We start from the raw sequence: 22,645 nt of genomic DNA on the forward strand, positions 1-22,645 counted from the left end.
AATAGCGCTGGTGGGGGTCCTCCAGGCACTCTAAGACATGTTCAGATGGTCGGGGTTAAGACTAAGCGTTGAGTTGAACGTTAAGTGCCAAACTGGTGTCTATCACTTTAAATCAGCGCTGCACACTGATTGTAATAATTTTCTCTCTACTTTACATGCTTCCAGCGTTCGGTATTTGCGCCTGCGCTAACGCCTATACCAAGATGGCACCCGACGCACGTTACGGTAGAAACGTGCATGTGCAGCCAAGACGCCATCTTGGCACCTCGCGGGGCCACATTGCGCTGAAACAACGGGCGCTACACGGCCCAATTTAGCGCCCAGTGATTATGTGAAACAGACTGTTGGAAGAAGGGAGGGAAGGAGTTCCACGTGTTTGAGGTTCTGACACAGAATAAGGTAGAGTAGAAGTCTTGATTTTAACATGCTGGGGATGCAGGAGGGCAAAGAATGCATAGGGCAATGTAATTGCAGCTTAGGAGGAATAAGTGTGGAAAGGTGAGAGGAGCACTGAACATAGTAGTACAGCAGAAGCTGCTTTTAATGGACTGGTACGTATAATGGGGTGTTATTCATTATAAGATTTCTGATAAACCCACTGATGGTTTTCTTGTGTTTTCCAGCTCATCCATCATCCCTATCCTCACTAATCTACAATGACTCTCCTTCCAATTCCTCAAATTTAAAATCCTCATTCACAACTTTAAATCCTACCATGGCCTCACCCCACCCTAACTCTGCAATCTCCTCCAGCCCTATATTCCCTACCCTGCTCTCTCTCTTCCTCCTGAATTCAATATTGGATTTATTAGTGACTATCTTGTATTTATGGCCCCTATGCTCCCCACAAGTGGAAACATCTTCTCTATATCTACCCTATCGAGTCTCTTCATAATTTAAAAAACTTCTCAGTCTTCTCTTTTCTAGAGAACAAAGCCCCAGCCTGCTCAATCCTCCCTGATAGTTATAACCTCCCAGTTCTGGTATCATCCTATTAAATCATTATTACACCTTCTCCAGTGCTTCTATATCCGTTTTCTAATATGGAGCCTGGAACTGTGCACAATATTCTAAGCGTGGTCGAACCAAGTTTCGATATAAGTTTAACACAACTTCTCTGCTTTTGAATTCTATCCCTCTAGAAATGAACCCCAGTGCTTTGTTTGCTCTTGTTATAGTTTTGTTAAAGTGCATTGCTGCCTTTTAATGATTTGTGAATGTGTACCCCTTGATCCCTTTGCACCTCGACCCCGTTTAGACCCTCAGTAACTTAGCTTAACAATTACTTCAACTGGTGTTAAATTGGTGTTTTTTGGATTGAGAACCCTGTGCAGGGCCAAAGCCCACAGTGAAGGACACCGCCAGAATTGAAAGGCTGGGAATATAAAGGCCCAGTGACTAATGCAAGAGTAGTGCATCCACACAAATATAAACTGCACTCACACACGTTGGTTTTAGTCAGTAACTCACCTTTTTCTTGGCTGGTCGAACTCCCTTTCCAGCATCGATCCACTTCACAATGGTCAGACGATTGTCCCAATCGAGAACCTGGTCTGCAGGCACCGGGAAGGTGATTTTTGACACCATGCATTTTACTGCGTGGTGGCTGTATGTAACGGGTTGGTCTGACTTAAATGTCATTGTCATGTCCTTCGCACACCCAGCATGCAGATGGCCAAACTAATCAGTAAAAAAATAAATTAAGCATAAAACACAGAGCATATTGCAAGTTAGTTGGATATAAAGAATTTCTAGAAATACAGCTAGTTTGCTTAATTACCTATTTCATCTCCCACTCCCCTTTAAATAGTTATGAGTAGGCAAGCTCAGACAGCTCTGATGTCAGTCAGAGGCCAACATTCTGTCAGTGTCAGTCCAACACTCTGTTAGCGTCAGTGTCAGACCAACACTCTGTCAATGTCAGCGACAGGCCAAAGTTCGGTGCCAGTGGCAGGAAATCCCTGTAAATATTGACACATTCCTGGGAACCCCCTGTAAATACTGACACATTCCTGGGAACCCCCTGTAAATACTGACACATTCCTGGGAACCCCCTGTAAATACTGACACACTCCTGGGAACCCCCTGTAAATACTGACAAACCCCTGGGAACGCCCTGTAAATACTGACACATTCCTGGGAACCCCCGGTAAATACTGACAAACCCCTGGGAACCCCCTGTAAATACTGACACATTCCTGGGAACCCCCTGTAAATACTGACAAACCCCTGGGAACCCCCTGTAAATACTGACACATTCCTGGGAACCCCCTGTAAATACTGACACATTCCTGGGAACCCCCTGTAAATACTGACACACTCCTGGGAACCCCCTGTAAATACTGGCAAACTCCAGGGATTCTCCTGTAAATACCGACACACTCCTGGGAACCCCCTGTAAATACTGACACACTCCTGGGAATCCCCTGTAAATCCTGACACACTCTTGGGAATCCCCTGTAAATACTGACACACTCCTGGGAACCCCCTGTAAATCCTGACACACTCCTGGGAATCCCCTGTAAATACTGACACACTCCTGGGAACCCCCTGTAAATACTGACACACTCCTGGGAATCCCCTGTAAATCCTGACAGACTCCTGGGAATCCCCTGTAAATCCTGACAGACTCCTGGGAATCCCCTGTAAATACTGACACACTCCTGGGAACCGCTTGTAAATACTGACACACTCCTGGGAACCCCCTGTAAATACTGGCAAACTCCAGGGATTCTCCTGTAAATACTGACACACTCCTGGGAACCCCCTGTAAATACTGGCAAACTCCAGGGATTCTCCTGTAAATACTGACACACTCCTGGGAACCCCCTGTAAATACTGACACACTCCTGGGAATCCCCTGTAAATCCTGACACACTCCTGGGAATCCCCTGTAAATACTGACACACTCCTGGGAACCCCCTGTAAATCCTGACACACTCCTGGCAATCCCCTGTAAATACTGACACACTCCTTGAAACCCCCTGTAAATACTGACAGACTCCTGGGAATCCCCTGTAAATACTGACACACTCCTGGGAACCCCCTGTAAATACTGACACACTCCTGGGAACCCCCTGTAAATACTGGCAAACTCCAGGGATTCTCCTGTAAATACTGACACACTCCTGGGAACCCCCTGTAAATCCTGACACACTCCTGGGAATCCCCTGTAAATCCTGACACACTCCTGGGAATCCCCTGTAAATACTGACACACTCCTGGGAACCCCCTGTAAATCCTGACACACTCCTGGGAATCCCCTGTAAATACTGACACACTCCTGGGAACCCCCTGTAAATCCTGACACACTCCTGGGAATCCCCTGTAAATCCTGACAGACTCCTGGGAACCCCCTGTAAATACTGACACATTCCTGGGAACCCCCTGTAAATACTGACAAACCCCTGGGAACCCCCTGTAAATACTGACACATTCCTGGGAACCCCCGGTAAATACTGACAAACCCCTGGGAACCCCCTGTAAATACTGACACATTCCTGGGAACCCCCTGTAAATACTGACAAACCCCTGGGAACCCCCTGTAAATACTGACACATTCCTGGGAACCCCCTGTAAATACTGACAAACCCCTGGGAACCCCCTGTAAATACTGACACATTCCTGGGAACCCCCTGTAAATACTGACACACTCCTGGGAACCCCCTGTAAATACTGACACACTCCTGGGAACCCCCTGTAAATACTGGCAAACTCCAGGGATTCTCCTGTAAATACCGACACACTCCTGGGAACCCCCTGTAAATCCTGACACACTCCTGGGAATCCCCTGTAAATCCTGACACACTCTTGGGAATCCCCTGTAAATACTGACACACTCCTGGGAACCCCCTGTAAATCCTGACACACTCCTGGGAATCCCCTGTAAATACTGACACACTCCTGGGAACCCCCTGTAAATCCTGACACACTCCTGGGAATCCCCTGTAAATCCTGACAGACTCCTGGGAATCCCCTGTAAATCCTGACACACTCCTGGGAATCCCCTGTAAATACTGACACACTCCTGGGAACCGCTTGTAAATACTGACACACTCCTGGGAACCCCCTGTAAATACTGGCAAACTCCAGGGATTCTCCTGTAAATACTGACACACTCCTGGGAACCCCCTGTAAATACTGGCAAACTCCAGGGATTCTCCTGTAAATACTGACACACTCCTGGGAACCCCCTGTAAATACTGACACACTCCTGGGAATCCCCTGTAAATCCTGACACACTCCTGGGAATCCCCTGTAAATACTGACACACTCCTGGGAACCCCCTGTAAATCCTGACACACTCCTGGCAATCCCCTGTAAATACTGACACACTCCTTGAAACCCCCTGTAAATACTGACAGACTCCTGGGAATCCCCTGTAAATACTGACACACTCCTGGGAACCCCCTGTAAATACTGACACACTCCTGGGAACCCCCTGTAAATACTGGCAAACTCCAGGGATTCTCCTGTAAATACTGACACACTCCTGGGAACCCCCTGTAAATCCTGACACACTCCTGGGAATCCCCTGTAAATCCTGACACACTCCTGGGAATCCCCTGTAAATACTGACACACTCCTGGGAACCCCCTGTAAATCCTGACACACTCCTGGGAATCCCCTGTAAATACTGACACACTCCTGGGAACCCCCTGTAAATCCTGACACACTCCTGGGAATCCCCTGTAAATCCTGACAGACTCCTGGGAACCCCCTGTAAATACTGACACATTCCTGGGAACCCCCTGTAAATACTGACAAACCCCTGGGAACCCCCTGTAAATACTGACACATTCTTGGGAACCCCCGGTAAATACTGACAAACCCCTGGGAACCCCCTGTAAATACTGACACATTCCTGGGAACCCCCTGTAAATACTGACAAACCCCTGGGAACCCCCTGTAAATACTGACACATTCCTGGGAACCCCCTGTAAATACTGACAAACCCCTGGGAACCCCCTGTAAATACTGACACATTCCTGGGAACCCCCTGTAAATACTGACACACTCCTGGGAACCCCCTGTAAATACTGACACACTCCTGGGAACCCCCTGTAAATACTGGCAAACTCCAGGGATTCTCCTGTAAATACCGACACACTCCTGGGAACCCCCTGTAAATCCTGACACACTCCTGGGAATCCCCTGTAAATCCTGACACACTCTTGGGAATCCCCTGTAAATACTGACACACTCCTGGGAACCCCCTGTAAATCCTGACACACTCCTGGGAATCCCCTGTAAATACTGACACACTCCTGGGAACCCCCTGTAAATCCTGACACACTCCTGGGAATCCCCTGTAAATCCTGACAGACTCCTGGGAATCCCCTGTAAATCCTGACAGACTCCTGGGAATCCCCTGTAAATACTGACACACTCCTGGGAACCGCTTGTAAATACTGACACACTCCTGGGAACCCCCTGTAAATACTGGCAAACTCCAGGGATTCTCCTGTAAATACTGACACACTCCTGGGAACCCCCTGTAAATACTGGCAAACTCCAGGGATTCTCCTGTAAATACTGACACACTCCTGGGAACCCCCTGTAAATACTGACACACTCCTGGGAATCCCCTGTAAATCCTGACACACTCCTGGGAATCCCCTGTAAATACTGACACACTCCTGGGAACCCCCTGTAAATCCTGACACACTCCTGGGAATCCCCTGTAAATACTGACACACTCCTGGGAACCCCCTGTAAATCCTGACACACTCCTGGGAATCCCCTGTAAATCCTGACAGACTCCTGGGAATCCCCTGTAAATCCTGACAGACTCCTGGGAATCCCCTGTAAATACTGACACACTCCTGGGAACCCCCTGTAATTACTGACACACTCCTGGGAACCCCCTGTAAATACTGACACACTCCTGGGAATCCCCTGTAAATACTGACACACTCCTTGAAACCCCCTGTAAATACTGACACAGTCTGCGGCATTCGATAAGGTGCCACATAAAAGGTTGTTACACAAGGTAAAGGCTCATGGGTTTGGGGGAAATATATTAGCATGGATTGATGATTGGTTAATCATCAATCATTCTCAGGTTGGCAGGCTGTAACTAGTGGGGTGCCGCAAGGATCAGTGCTTGGGCCACAGCTATTTACAATCTATATTAATAACTGAGATGAAGGGACCGAGTGTAATGTATCTAAGTTTGCTGACGATACAAAGCCAGGTGGGAAAGTAAGCTGTGAGGAGGACACAAAGGGGTCAATTTTCGGATGGCCGAGCAGGTACGTTCGTGGTTGGGGGGGGGGGGTCTTAAAATTGGGGATTCCCGGACCGGGTCTGAGCCCGGCTCCAACCCGCCCAATGACGCGAATCGGTGCGTGCAGCCCCCGCATTCGGGACTCCCAACGGCAATCAAAGTCTGCGGGATCCCACTTAAGAACATTATCTGGGTACTTGAGGTCGTTTATAGACCTCATTAGTTGGAGATTTTAGGAGGATTCAGATTTTGGACGACCAGAGCGTGTTTACCATGCTGGGGGAAACACTCCCTGTTTAAACAAACGTGTTGTCGCCAGCAGCCAGTGGCAGCTGCAGAGGTCCATTTAACATGTGTGGGGTAAACCCTCATTCATTGCAGCAGGGCACTCTGTCACCTCAGACAAAGTTTTGCCTGCCACACCGTTGTCTCCACACTCCAAATTATTAAATCATACCCTAAACTCTGCTGTCCAAATACATTTACCTACTTTGTGGACCCCCTCACACTCACACTGTCAGGATTGGTGGGGGGGGAGAGTTCCATTGCTGCATTCATCACTCCACAGGAGGACGACCAACATCACCTGCCTCCCCAGGCACGCCGTCCACCTCCGCCACGTGGAGCTACACAACACAGTGCTGCGCAACAGGCACCTGCACAAAGTAGTCGTGCAACTACCCACTGTAGGGTGAGCCAATGGGTGGCATCAAGGGTCTTCATGGAGAACCTCATGAAAGGGCATTATTGCATAAGCTAATCAAGAATGGCCAAGACGTGGTAGTAGTGGTGACAATATAATATGTAATGAGAGTTGATCAGAAATCAAATATAAGTAAAAACCATGACAAACCCTCAAACACCCTTGTGCATCCCCTTCATGCTCACGACACGTTTGCCTTACGCTTCCTGTTGCACACATGTGATGCATGCCCTGTGGCTGCAGCACAGGTAGTGGCAGGTGGGGTGAGGCTGACCGTGAAAGAGATGCATGAGAGGGTGAGTATGAGATAGAGCCATGAGATTGTATGAGGATTGGGTTGAGTGGTAGTGGCGGGATGAGTACTGGCGAGGTGAGTAAGTTCAGGTAAGATGAGGATGTGCTTTGAGTGAGTGTGAGGAGTGATGTGATAGAGTAGTGTTGGCAGTGCAGAAGGAGATGTGGGGTGGGGGCAGTGATGTGGCAGATGGAGTTTAGGGGAATGAGTAAGTGTACTCACTTCGGCTGACCTACTTAGGTCATTGAAGCGCCTCCTGCACTGTATGCAGATGTGTGATATGTTGGTGGCGCAGGTGACCTCCTCTGCCACCTCAAGCCAGGCCTTCCTGGTGGCAGAGGCAGGCCACTTCCTCCTGTCTGCCGGGGAGAAGATCTCTGTTCTCCCCCTCCTCCTCACCCCATCCAGTAGGACCTGGAGTGAGGCATCATTAAACCTGGGAGCAGCCTTCCCCCTAGGCTGCTCCATGCTGTAATTTTGGCTCCTTTTTGCAGCATCAGTCAGTGGAGGACTGCCCCTTTAAATAGAGCTCCTCCAGCTGACAGCCTGTGATGCGGGTGCGCAGTCCGTCCGCTGCGCAGCTTTCCAGCATGAAACCCGGAAGCCAAGGTAAGTGGCTTCAATTTACTTACAATCGCGTGGGGAACCCACCGATTTTACTGGGCGGGTTACCCATGCGCCCAGTCGACCCCCTGCTGGCAACCCGCCTCCCTCCTAATATCAGGCCCAAAGAGTCTGCAAAGGGATATAGACAGATTAAATGAGTGGGCAAGAAGTGTGTCCTTGTACAAGAAACACAGAAAGTTAGCACACAGGTACAGCAGGCAATTTGGAAGGCAAATGGCATGTTGGCCTTTATTGCAAGGGGGTTGGAGTACAAGAGTAGGGAAATCTTACTATAGTTGTACAGGGCTTTAGTGAGACCTCACCTGGAGTACTGTGTACAGTTTTGGTCTCATTATCTAAGGAAGGATATACTTGCCTTCGAGGCGGTGCAACGACGGTTCACTAGATTAATTCCTGGGATGAGAGGGTTGTCCTTTGAGGAGAGGTTGAGTGGAATGGGCCTGTACTCTCTGGAGTTTAGAATAAGGGGAGATGATCTCATTGAAACATACAAGATTATGAGGGGGCTTGACAGGGTAGATGCTGAGAGATTGTTTTCCCAGGCTGGAGAGTTTAGAACCATGGGCACAGTCTCAGGATAAGGGGTCGGCCATTCAAGACTGAGATGAGGAGGAATTCCTTCACGCAGAGCATTATGAATCTTTAGAATTCTCTACCCATAGGGCTGTGGATGCTGAGTCATTGAATATATTCAAGGCTGAGATCGATACATTTTTGGACACTAGGGAAATCAAGGAATATGGGGATCGGGCGGAAAGTGGAGCTGAGGTCGAAGATCAGCTATGATCAGATTGAATGGTGGAGCAGGCTCAAGGGGCCGTATGGCTTCTGCTCCTATTTCTTATGTTCTTATCTTCTGACATACTCCAGGGGACCCCTGTAAATACTGACACACTGCTGGGAACCCCCTGTAAATAGTGACACATTCCTGGGAATAAACTGTAAATACTGACACACTCTTGGGAACCCCTGTAAATACTGACACACTCCAGGGGACCCCTGTAAATACTGACACACTGCTGGGAACCCCCTGTAAATAGTGACACATTCCTGGGAATCTTCTGGAAATATTGACACACTCCTGGGTGCCGCCTGTAAAAACTGGCTCACTCATGGGAACCCCTTACAAATATTGACAGATTCCTGGGAACATCCTGAAAATACTGACACACGATTGGGAACACTTTGTAAATACTAACACACGACTGGGAATCCCCAGTAAATACTGACACATGCTTGGGAACCACCTGTAAATGCTGACACACTCCAGGGAACCCACTATAAACACTGACACACTCCTGGGAACACACTGTAAATATTGACATACCCTTGGGAACCACCTGTAAGTACTGACACCCCCTGTAAATACTAACAGACTCCAGGGAACCACTGTAAATGCTGACACACTCCTGGGAATCCCCTATAAATACTGACACATTTGTGAGAAACTCCAGTATATACTGACACACTCCTGAAAACCTCCTGTCAATACAGACACATTCGTGGGAATCTCCTGCAAATATGGCACATTCCCGGGAACTCCCTGTAAATACTGACAGATTTCTGGGAACCCCCTATAAATACGGATGCACTCCTGGAAACCTCCTGAACATTCTGACAGATTCTTGGGAATCCACTGTAAATACTGACACATTCCCAGAAGCCCCCTGTAAATACTGAATCATCACCAGGAAACCCCTATAGATACTGACACACTTTAGGGAACCCCTTGTAAATACTGACACATACTCAGGAACTCCCTGTAAATACTGACACATACTCAGGAACTCCCTGTAAATACTGACACATACTCAGGAACTCCCTGTAAATACTGACACAAACTCAGGAACTCCCTGTAAATACTGACACATACTCAGGAACTCCCTGTAAATACTGACAGATTCATGGGAACATCCCGTAAATACTGACACATACTCAGGAACTCCCTGTAAATACTGACACATACTCAGGAACTCCCTGTAAATACTGACACATACTCAGGAACTCCCTGTAAATACTGACACATACTCAGGAACTCCCTGTAAATACTGACACATACTCAGGAACTCCCTGTAAATACTGACACATACTCAGGAACTCCCTGTAAATACTGACACATACTCAGGAACTCCCTGTAAATACTGACAGATTCATGGGAACATCCCGTAAATACTGACACACACTCAGGAACCCCTTGTAAATACAGACACATTCCTGGGAACGCCCTATAAATAATGACACACTTCAGGAAACCCACTGTTAATACTGACACATTCCAAGGAACCCCATGAATATACTGATACACTCCTGGGAAAACCCTGTAAATACTGATACATTCCTGTAAACCCCAGTAAATAATGACACACTCCTGAAACCCCAGTAAATAATGACACACTCCTGTAAACCCCAGTAAATACTGGCACACTCCTGTAAACCCCAGTAAATACTGACACACTCCTGTAAACCCCAGTAAATAATGACACACTCCTGTAAACCCCAGTAAATACTGGCACACTCCTGGAAACTCCGAGTAAATACTGACACACTCCTGTAAACCCCAGTAAATACTGGCACACTCCTGTAAACCCCAGTAAATACTGACACACTCCTGTAAACCCCAATAAATACTGACACACTCCTGTAAACCCCAATAAATACTGACACACTCCTGTAAACCCCAGTAAATACTGACACACTCCTGTAAACCCCAGTAAATAATGACACACTCCTGTAAACCCCAGTAAATAATGACACACTCCTGTAAACCCCAGTAAATACTGGCACACTCCTGTAAACCCCAGTAAATACTGGCACACTCCTGTAAATCCCAGTAAATACTGACACACTCCTGTAAACCCCAGTAAATACTGGCACACTCCTGGAAACTCCGAGTAAATACTGACACACTCCTGCAAACCCCAGTAAATACTGGCACACTCCTGTAAACCCCAGTAAATACTGACACACTCCTGTAAACCCCAGTAAATACTGACACACTCCTGTAAACCCCAGTAAATACTGACACACTCCTGTAAACCCCAGTAAATAATGACACACTCCTGTAAACCCCAGTAAATACTGACACACTCCTGTAAAACCCAGTAAATACTGACACTCTCCTGGAAACTCCCAGTAAATACTGACACACTACTGTAAACCCCAGTAAATACTGGCACACTCCTGGAAACTCCTAGTAAATACTGGCACACTCCTGTAAACCCCCTGTTAATACTGACACTCTATTGGCACCCTCATGTAAATATTGACACACGACTGGGAACATCTTGTAAATACTGACAAACTTTTTGGAATCCTCTGCAAATACTGACACACCTATAGGAACTCCCTGTAATTACTGACACGTTCCTTGGAACACCCTGTGGATACTGACATACTCCTGAAAAACTCCTGTAAATACAGACACATTCGTGGGGACCTCCTGCAAATACTGACACATTCCGGGGAACTCCCCGTAAATACTGACAGATTCCCGGGAACTCCCTGTAAGAAACAGGAGCAGGAGTAGGCCAATCGGCCCCTCGAGCCTGCTCCGTAATTCAATAAGATCATGGCTGATCTGATCCTAACCTCAAATCTAAATTCATGTCCAATTTCCTGCCCGCTCCCCGTAACCCCTAATTCCCTTTACTTCTAGGAAACTGTCTATTTCTGTTTTAAATTTATTTAATGATGTAGCTTCCACAGCTTCCTGGGGCAGCAAATTCCACAGACCTACCACCCTCTGAGTGAAGAAGTTTCTCCTCATCTCAGTTTTGAAAGAGCAGCCCCTCGTTCTAATTTCACCCATCCTTGGGAACATCCTTACCGCATCCACCCGATCAAGCCCCTTCACAATCTTATATGTTTCAATAAGATCGCCTCTCATTCTTCTGAACTCCAATGAGTAGAGTCCCAATCTACTCAACCTCTCCTCATATGTCCACCCCCTCATCTCCGGGATTAACCGAGTGAACCTTCTTTATACTGCCTCAAGAGCAAGTATGTCTTTTCTTAAGTATGGACACCAAAACTGTATGCAGTATTCCAGGTGCGGTCTCACCAATACCTCATATAACTGCAGCAATACCGCCCTGTTTTTAGATTCTATCCCCCTAGCAATAAAAGCCAACATTCCGTTGGCCTTCTTGATCACCTGCTGCACCTGCATACTAACTTTTTAATTTTCTTGCACTAGGACCCCCAGATCCCTTTGTACTGCAGTACTTTCCAGTTTCTCGCCATTAAGATAATAACTTGCTCTCTGATTTTTCCTGCCAAAGTGCATAACCTCACATTTTCCAATATTGTATTGCATCTGCCAAATCTCCACCCACTCACCCAGCCTGTCTATATCCCCTTGTAGGTTTTTTATGTCCTCCTCACTCTCTACTTTCCCTCCCATCTTTGTATCATCTGCAAACTTTGATATGTTACACTCGGTCCCCTCCTCCAAATCGTTAATATAGATTGTAAAGAGTTGGGGACCCAGCACCGACCCCTGCGGAACACCACTGGCTACTGGTTGCCAGTCCGAGAATGAACCATTTATCCCAACTCTCTGCTTCCTGTTAGATAACCAATCCTCCACCCATGCCAGAATATTACCCCCAATCCAGTGATTCTTTATCTTGAGCAATAATCTTTTATGTGGCACCTTGTCGAATGCCTTCTGGAAGTCTAAATACACACAGGACCACTGGTTCCCCTTTATCCACCCTGTACATTATGTCCTCAAAGAACTCAAGCAAATTTGTCAGACATGACTTCCCCTTCGTAAAGCCATGCTGACTTTGTCCTATTAAATTATGTTTATCCAAATGTTCTGCTACTGTCTCCTTAATAATAGACTCCAAAATTTTACCCACCACAGATGTTAGGCTAACTGGTCTATAATTTCCAGCCTTCTGCCTACTACCCTTTTTAAATAAGGGTGTTACTTTAGCAGTTTTCCAATCTGCTGGGACCTTTGCCGAGTCCAGAGAATTTTGGAAAATTATTACCAAAGCATCCACAATCCCCACTGCCACTTCCCTCAAGACCCTAGGATGTAAGCCATCAGGTCCAGGGGATTTATCCGCCTTGAGTCCCATTAATTTACTGAGTACCAATTCCTGAGTGATTTTAATCGTATTTAGCTCCTCCCCCCCTAGAGCCCCCTGTTTGTCCAGTGTTGGGATATTCTTAGTGTCCTCTATCGTAAAGACTAAAACAAAATATTTGTTCAGCAGTTTTGCCATCTCCATGTTTCCCATCATTAATTTCCCGGTCTCATCCTCTAAGGGACCTACGTTTGCCTTAGCCACCCTTTTTCTTTTTATACAACTGCAGAAACTCTTGCTATCTGTTTTTATATTTTTTGCTAATTTCTTTTCATAATCTATCTTCGCTTTCTTAATCAATCCTTTAGTTACTTTTTGCTGTCTTTTGAAGACTTCCCAATCTTCTATCCTCCCACTAAGTTTGGCTACCTTATATGTCCTTGTTTTTAGTCGGATACTATCCTTAATTTCTTCACTTAGCCACGGATGGCTGTCATTTCTTTTACACCCTTTTTTCCTCAGTGGAATGTATTTTTTTTGAAAGTTGTAAAATAACTCCTTAAATGAACACCATTGCTCATGTACCGACTTACCCTTTAATCTATTTTCCCAGTCCACTTTAATCAATTCCGCTCTCATACCATCATAGTCTCCTTTATTCAAGCTCAGTCCGCTTGTTTGAGAACCAACCTTCTCACCCTCTAATTGGATATGGAATGTAACCATGTTATGGTCACTCATTCCAAGGGGATCCTTAACTAGGACATTATTAATTAATCCTGGCTCATTACACAGGACCAGGTCCAAGGTTGCTTGCCCCCTTGTAGGATAAGTTACATACTGCTCAAGAAATCCATCCCTAATACACTCAATAAACTCTTCCTCAAGGCTGCCCTGCCCAATTTGATTTGTCCAGTTAATGTGATAGTTAAAATCCCCCATAATTATAGCTGTTCCCTTATTACATGCCCCGACTATTTCCTGATTAATACTTCTTCCAGCAGAGTTGCAACTATTAGGAGGCCTATATACTAACCCCACGAGTGTTTTTTTCCCCTTATTATTCCTTATCTCTACCCAAACTGTTTCATTATCCTGATCCTTTGTCCCAATATCATTTCTCTGTATTAGTGATTCCTTCCCTTATTAACATAGCCACCCCACCTCCCCTTCCTTCCTGCCTGTCCTTCCTGATTGTAAAATACCCTGGCATATTTAATTCCCAGTCGTTGTCACCCTGCAGCCATGTTTCTGTAATGGCCACAAGATCATACCCATACGTCGTTATTTGTGCCGTTAACTCGTCCATTTTGTTACGAATGCTACGTGCATTCAGATAAAGAGCTTTCAAATATGTTTTGTGACACTTAGTTCCTGCTTTTTCCTTTTTTAACACTTTACCTTTTACTCCATACCTTCTGTCCCTTCCTGACACGCTTTCCTCTGTCTCCCTGCTCAAGTTCCCAACTCCCTGCCACAGCTTTGATGCTGGGTTAATCGCCTTACGCCTTCTCGTTTTTATTTTATCTGTCGTGCCTAAAGTACACTTTCTTTCCGCTGCTCTACGCTTTTCCCTTTCACTTGTTCTTGAACAACTGTTTGTACGATTTGTATTGTAGATTTCCCCTGGGTCTTCCCCTCTCTTGCTGCTCTCAACTTTATTCCCTTCTGGCTCCCCGCTCAGGTTCCCATCCCCCTGCCACTCTAGTTTAAACCTTTAAAGGAAGAGTAGGAAGGCAGTGCAGGGGTCCCCTGCGGTCATCTCCCTCCAAAACAGGTATACCGTTTTGGATACTGTTGGGGGAGATGGCTCACCAGGGGAAGGTGGCAGTGGCCAGGTTCATGGCACCGTGGCTGGCTCTGCTGCACAGGAGGGCAGGAAAAAGAGTGGCAGAGCTATAGTGATAGGGGACTCGATTGTAAGGGGAATAGACAGGCGTTTCTGCGGACGCAACCGAGACTCCAGGATGGTATGTTGCCTCCCTGGTGCAAGGGTCAAGGATGTCTCGGAGCGGCTGCAGGACATTCTGGAGGGGGAGGGTGAACAGCCAGTTGTCGTGGTGCATATAGGCACCAACGATATAGGTAAAAAACAGGATGAGGTCCTACAAGCTGAATTTAGGGAGTTAGGAGTTAAACTAAAGAGTAGGACCTCAAAGGTAGTAATCTCAGGATTGCTACCAGTGCCACGGGCAAGTCAGAGTAGGAATGACAGGATAGCTAAGATGAATACGTGGCTTGAGAGATGGTGCAAGAGGGAGGGATTCAAATTCCTGGGCCATTGGAACCGGTTCTGGGGGAGGTGGGACCAGTACAAATTGGACGGTCTGCATCTGGGCAGGACTGGAACCAATGTCCTAGGGGGAGTGTTTGCCAGTGCTGTTGGGGAGGGTTTAAACTAATGTGGCAGGGGGATGGGAACCGATGCAGGAAGTCAGTGGGAAATAAAATGGTGACAGAAACAAAAGGCAGTAAGGGAGAGTGTACAAAACATGACCGGACAGATGGTCTGAGAAAGCAGGGCAAAGACCAAGGGAAGTCTAGATTAAACTGCATTTATTTCAATGCAAGAAGTCTGATGGGCAAGGCAGATGAACTCAGGGCATGGATGGGTACATGGGACTGGGATGTTATAGCTATTACTGAAACGTGGATAAGGGAGGGGCAGGACTGGCAGCTCAATGTTCCAGGGTACAGATGCTATAGGAAAGATAGAGCAGGAGGTAAGAGAGGAGGGGGAGTTGCGTTCTTGATTAGGGAGAACATCACGGCAGTAGTGAGAGGGGATATATCCGAGGGTTCGCCCACTGAGTCTATATGGGTAGAACTGAAAAATAAGAAGGGAGAGATCACTTTGATAGGATTGTACTACAGACCCCCAAATAGTCAACGGGAAATTGAGGAGCAAATATGTAAGGAGATTACAGACAGCTGCAAGAAAAATAGGGTGGTAATAGTAGGGGACTTTAACTTTCCCAACATTGACTGGGACAGCCATAGCATTAGGGGCTTGGATGGAGAGAAATTTGTTGAGTGTATTCAGGAGGAATTTCTCATTCAGTATGTGGATGGCCCGACTAGAGAGGGGGCAAAACTTGACCTCCTCTTGGGAAATAAGGAAGGGCAGGTGACAGAAGTGTTAGTGAGGGATCACTTTGGGACCAGTGATCATAATTCCATTAGTTTTAAGATAGCTATGGAGAAGGATAGGTCTGGCCCAAAAGTTAAAATTCTAAATTGGGGAAAGGCCAATTTTGATGGTATTAGACAGGAACTTTCAGAAGTTGATTGGGAGAGTCTGTTGGCAGGCAAAGGGACGTCTGGTAAGTGGGAGGCTTTCAAAAGTGTGTTAACCAGGGTTCAGGGTAAGCACATTCCTTATAAAGTGAAGGGCAAGGCTGGTAGAAGTAGGGAACCTTGGATGACTCGGGAGGTTGAGGCACTAGTCAAAAAGAAGAAGGAGGCATATGACATGCATAGGCAGCTGGGATCAAGTGGATCCCTTGAAGAGTATAGAGATTGCCGGAGTAGAGTTAAGAGAGAAATCAGGAGGGCAAAAAGGGGATATGAGATTGCTTTGGCAGATCAGGCAAAGGTGAATCCAAAGAGCTTCTAAAAAATACATAAAGGGCAAAAGGGTAACTAGGGAGAGAGTAGGGCCTCTTAAGGATCAACAAGGTCATCTATGTGCGGAACCACAAGAAATGGGTGAGATCCTGAATGAATATTTCACATCGGTATTTACGGTTGAGAAAGGCATGGATGTTAGGGAACTTGGGGAAATAAATAGTGATGTCTTGAGGAGTGTACATATTACAGAGAGGGAGGTGCTGGAAGTCTTAACGCGTATCAAGGTAGATAAATCTCAGGGACCTGATGAAATGTATCCCAGGACGTTATGGGAGGTTAGGGAGGAAATTGCGGGTCCCCTAGCAGAGATATTTGAATCATCGACAGCTACAGGTGAGGTGCCTGAAGATTGGAGGGTAGCAAATGTTGTGCCTTTGTTTAAGAAGGGCGGCAGGGAAAAGCCTGGGAACTACAGACCAGTGAGCCTGACATCTGTAGTGGGTAAGTTGTTAGAGGGTATTCTGAGGGACAGGATCTACAGGCATTTGGAGAGGCAGGGACTAATTAGGAACAGTCAGCATGGTTTTGTGAGAGGAAAATCATGTCTCACGAATTTGATTGAGTTTTTTGAAGGGGTAACCAAGAAGATAGATGAGGGCTGTGCAGTAGACGTGGTCTACATGGACTTCAGCAAAGCATTTGACAAGGTACCGCATGGTAGGTTGTTACATAAGGTTAAATCTCATGGGATCCAAGGTGAGGTAGCCAATTGGATACAAAATTGGCTTGACGACAGAAGACAGAGGGTGGTTGTAGAGGGTTGTTTTTCAAACTGGATGCCTGTGTCCAGCGGTGTGCCTCAGGGATCGGTGCTGGGTCCGCTGTTATTTGTTATTTATATTAATGATTTGGATGAGAATTTAGGAGGCATGGTTAGTAAGTTTGCAGATGACACCAAGATTGGTGGCATTGTGGACAGTGAAGAAGGTTATCTAGGATTGCAACGGGATCTTGATCAATTGGGCCAGTGGGCCGATGAATGGCAGATGGAGTTTAATTTAGATAAATGTGAGGTGATGCATTTTGGTAGATCGAATCGGGCCAGGACCTACTCCGTTAATGGTAGGGCGTTGGGGAGAGTTATAGAACAAAGAGATCTAGGAGTACAGATTCATAGCTCCTTGAAAGTGGAGTCACAGGTGGATAGGGTGGTGAAGAAGGCATTCGGCATGCTTGGTTTCATTGGTCAGAACATTGAATGCAGGAGTTGGGATGTCTTGTTGAAGTTGTACAGGGCATTGGTGAGGCCAAACTTGGAATACTGTGTACAGTTCTGGTCACCCTATTATAGAAAGGATATTATTAAACTAGAAAGAGTGCAGAAAAGATTTACTAGGATGCTACCGGGACTTGATGGTTTGACTTACAGGGAGAGGTTAGACAGACTGGGACTTTTTTCCCTGGAGAGTAGGAGGTTAAGGGGTGATCTTATAGAAGTCTATAAAATAATGAGGGGCATAGATAAGGTCGATAGTCAAAATCTTTTCCCAAAGGTAGGGGAGTCTATAACGAGGGGGCATAGATTTAAGGTGAGAGGGGAGAGATACAAAAGGGTCCAGAGGGGCAATTTTTTCACTCAAAGGGTGGTGAGTGTCTGGAACGAGCTGCCAGAGGCAGTAGTAGAGACGGGTACAATTTTGTCTTTTAAAAAGCATTTGGACAGTTACATGGGTAAGATGGGTATAGAGGGATATGGGCCAAGTGCAGGCAATTGGGACTAGCTTAGTGGTATAAACTGGGCGACATGGACATGTTGGGCCGAAGGGCCTGTTTCCATGTTGTAACTTCTATGATTCTATGATTCTATGATTCCCCAACAGCACTAGCAAACACCCCCGCGAGGACATTGGTCCCGGTCCTGCTCGGCTGTAACCCGTCATGCTTGTACAGGTCCCACCTTCCCCAGAACCGGTCCCAATGTCCCAGGAATCTAAATCCCTCCCTCCTACACCATCCATGCAGCCACGCAGTCATCCTGTCTATTCTCCTGTTCCTATACTCACTAGCACGTGGCACCGGTAGTAATCCTGAGATCACTACCTTTGAAGTCCTGCTTTTTAATTTATCTCCTAACTCCTTAAATTCACCTTGCAGGACCCCATCCCTTTTTTTACCTCTGTCGTTGGTACCAATATGGACCACGACTACTGGCTGTTCACCCTCCCCCTCCAGAATGCCCTGACAGAATCATAGGAATCCCTGTAAATACTGACAAGCTCTTGGGAATGCCCTGTAAATACTGATACATTCTGGGAACCCCCTGTAAATTCTGACAGACTCTTGGCAACCTCCTGTAAAAACTGATACTCTCTTGGGAACCCCCTGTAAATATTGACACACTCCAGAGAACCTCCAGTAAATATTGACACTTTCCTGGGAACCTCCTGTAAATACTGACACACACTCGGGAATCCCGTGGAAATACTGACACATACCTGGGAACCCCTTGTAAATGCCGCCACACGCTTGGCGACCTCCTGTAAATACTGACACACTCTTGGGAACCTGCTATAAATACTGACACATTCCTGGGAACCCCTTGCAAATATTGATACATTCCTGGGAACTCCCTGTAAATTCTGGCACACTCCTGGGAACCTCTTGTAAATATTGACACACACTTGAGAACCCCCTGAAAATACTGACACATTCCTGGGAGGCACTTGTAAATGCTAACACACACACAGGAACTACCTGTAAATACTGACACACTACTGGGAACATCTTGTAAGGAATCTTACAACACCAGGATATAGTCCAACAATTTTATTTTAAAATCACAAGCTTTCGGAGATTATCTCCTTCATCAGGTGAGTAGTGAATGAGAGGTTCTCAAATCGCATATCTTATATTAGGCTGGGACACCATCACACCAATCAAAGGTGTCGTTGGCGTTCAGGCAGGTTAGCCACGGAAAACAGTAGGTCCCAGTATGCTGAATACACAATGTGTCAAATTATACAGACAGAGAGAAAGAGACCCGAAAGGCAGAGAGAGAGGGAGAGAGAATTTCCAGTTGTATTAAAAACAGATAACTATTTTTTCCTTGCTGGTGGGGTTACGTGTAGCGTGACATGAACCCAAGATCCCGGTTGAGGCCGTCCTCATGGGTGCGGAACTTGGCTATCAATTTCTGCTCGACGATTTTGCGTTGTCGTGTGTCTCGAAGGCCGCCTTGGAGAACGCTTACCCGAAGATCCGTGGCTGAATGTCCTTGACTGCTAAAGTGTTCCCCGACTAGGAGGGAACCCTCCTGTCTGGCGATTGTTGCGCGGTGTCCGTTCATCCATTGTCGCAGTTTCTGCATGGTCTCGCCAATGTACTTTGCTCCAGGGCATCCTTTCCTGCAACGTATGAGGTAGACAACGTTGGCCGAGTCACAGGAGTATGAACCATGTACCTGGTGGGTGGTGTCCTCTCGTGTGATGGTGGTATCTGTGTCGATGATCTGGCATGTCTTGCAGAGGTTGCCGTGGCAGGGTTGTGTGGTGTCGTGGACGCTGTTCTCCTGAAAGCTGGGTAATTTGCTGCGAACGATGGTCTGTTTGAGGTTGGGTGGCTGTTTGAAGGCGAGTAGTGGAGGCGTGGGGATGGCCTTAGCGAGGTGTTCGTCGTCATCGATGACATGTTGAAGGCTGCGGAGAACATGGCGTAGTTTCTCCGCTCCGGGGAAGTACTGGACGACAAAGGGTACTCTGTTGGTTGCGTCCCGTGTTTGTCTCCTGAGGTCTATGCGATTATTCGCTGTGGCCCGTCGGAACTGTCGATCGACAAGTCGAGCGTCCTATCCCGTTCTTATGAGGGCGTCTTTCAGCGTCTGTAGGTGTCCATCGTGTTCCTCCTCGTCTGAGCAGATCCTGTGTATTCATAGGGCCTGTCCATAGGGGATGGCCTCTTTGACGTGGTTAGGGTGGAAGCTGGAAAAGTGGAGCATCGTGAGGTTGTGACGTTCTCCAAGGCGGCCTTCGAGACACACGACAACGCAAAATCGTCGAGCAGAAATTGATAGCCAAGTTCCGCACCCATGAGGACGGCCTCAACCGGGATCTTGGGTACAAGTCACCCCACCAGCAAGGAAAAAAAAGTTAACTGTTTTTAATACAACTGGAAATTCTCTCTCTCTCTCTCTCTGCCTTTCGGGTCTCTTTCTCTCTGTCTGTATAATTTGACACCTTGTGTATTCAGCATACTGGGACCTACTGTTTTCCGTGGCTAACCTGTCTGAACACCAACGACACCTTTGATTGGTGTGATGGTGTCCCAGCCTAATATAAGATATGCGATTTGAGAACCTCTCATTCACTACTCACCTGACGAAGGAGATAATCTCCGAAAGCTTGTGATTTTAAAATAGAATTGTTGGACTATAACCTGGTGTTGTAAGATTCCTTACATTTGTCCACCCCAGTCCATCACCGGCATCTCCACAATATGGGAACATCTTGTAAAGACTGACAAACTTTTTGGAATCCTCTGCAAATACTGACACACCCTTAGGAACTGCCTGTAATTACTGACACGTTCCTTGGAACACCCTGTATATACTGACACACTTCTGTAAACCTCCTGTAAATACAGACACATTCATGGGAATCTCCTGCATACACTGACACATTCCCGGGAACTCCCTGTAAATACTGACAGATTCCTGGGAACCCCCTATAAATACTGATGCACTCCTGGAAACCTCCTGAACATTCTGACAGATTCTTGGGAATCCACTGTAAATACTGACACATTCCCAGAAGCCCCCTGTAAATGCTGACACATTCCCAGGAAACCCCTATAGATACTGACACACTTTAGGGAACCCCTTGTAAACACTGACACATGCTCAGGAACCCCTTGTAAATACTGACACAATCCCGGGAACTCCCTGTAAATACTGACAGATTCATGGGAACATCCTGTAAATACTGACGCACACTCGGGAACCCCCTGTAAATACTGACACATGCTCGTGAACTCCCTGTAAATACTGACACAATCCCGGGAACCCCCTGTAAATACAGACACATTCTTGGGAAACCCCTTTAAATATAGACATATTCCTGGGAACTCCCTGTAAATACCGATATATTCTTGGGAATGCCCTATACATAATGACACACTCCTGGGAACGCCCTATAAATAATGACACACTTCTGGAAACCCCCTGTAAAAACTGACGGAATCTTGGGAACCCCCTGTAAATACTGACACAGTCCAAGGAACCCAATGTATATACTGACACACTCCTGGGTAAACTCTGTAAATACTGATACACTCGTGGGAACCCCAGTAAATACAGACACACTCCTGGAAACCCCCAGTATATACAGACACACTCCTAGAAACCCCCAGTATATACAGACACACTCCTGGAAACCCCCAGTATATACAGACACACTCCTGGAAACCACCTGTAAATAATGACACATTCCTGGAAACTCCCTGTTAATTCTGACACACTCTTGGCAACCTCCTGTAAATAATGTCACACCCTTGGGAACCCCTTGTAAATGCTGGCACATTCCTGGGAACTGCTGCAAAAACTGAAACACTCGTGGGAGCCCCCAGTAAATACAGACACACTTTCTGGAACCACCTGTAAATACGGACACACTTTCTGGAACTCCTTGACACACTCTTGGTAACCTCCTGTAAATACTGACACACTCTTTGGGGCTCCCTGTAAATACCGACACGCTCTTGGGTAAATGTAAATACTGGCACATTCCTGGGAGCTGCTGCAAATACTGAAACACTCCTGGGAACCTCCTGTAAATATTGACACATTCCTCGGAACCTCCTGTAAATACTGACACATTCCTGGGAACCCCCTGTAAATACTGACACATTCCTGGGAACCCCCTGTAAATACTGACACATTCCTGGGAACCTCCTGTAAATATTGACACATTCCTCGGAACCTCCTGTAAATACTGACACATTCCTGGGAACCCCCTGTAAATACTGACACATTCCTGGGAACCTCCTGTAAATATTGACACATTCCTCGGAACCTCCTGTAAATACTGACACATTCCTGGGAACCTCCTGTAAATATTGACACATTCCTCGGAACCTCCTGTAAATACTGACACATTCCTGGGAACCCCCTGTAAATACTGACACATTCC

General features: G+C 46.6%; 1 protein-coding gene across 1 annotated transcript in view; it reads right to left on the reverse strand.

Annotated features, from left to right (window-relative positions):
- hydin (HYDIN axonemal central pair apparatus protein) overlaps positions 1 to 22,645 on the reverse strand; it is a 1,099,250-nt gene that overhangs the window by 154,499 nt on the left and 922,106 nt on the right. Inside the window, exon 71 of the mRNA XM_067997614.1 lies at positions 1,471 to 1,680. Coding sequence (XP_067853715.1) covers positions 1,471 to 1,680 — 210 coding nt within the window. The remainder of the gene's footprint in view (positions 1 to 1,470; positions 1,681 to 22,645) is intronic.

The sequence above is a fragment of the Heptranchias perlo genome, chromosome 16 (genome assembly GCF_035084215.1).
Source record: "Heptranchias perlo isolate sHepPer1 chromosome 16, sHepPer1.hap1, whole genome shotgun sequence".
Lineage (NCBI taxonomy): Eukaryota > Metazoa > Chordata > Chondrichthyes > Hexanchiformes > Hexanchidae > Heptranchias > Heptranchias perlo.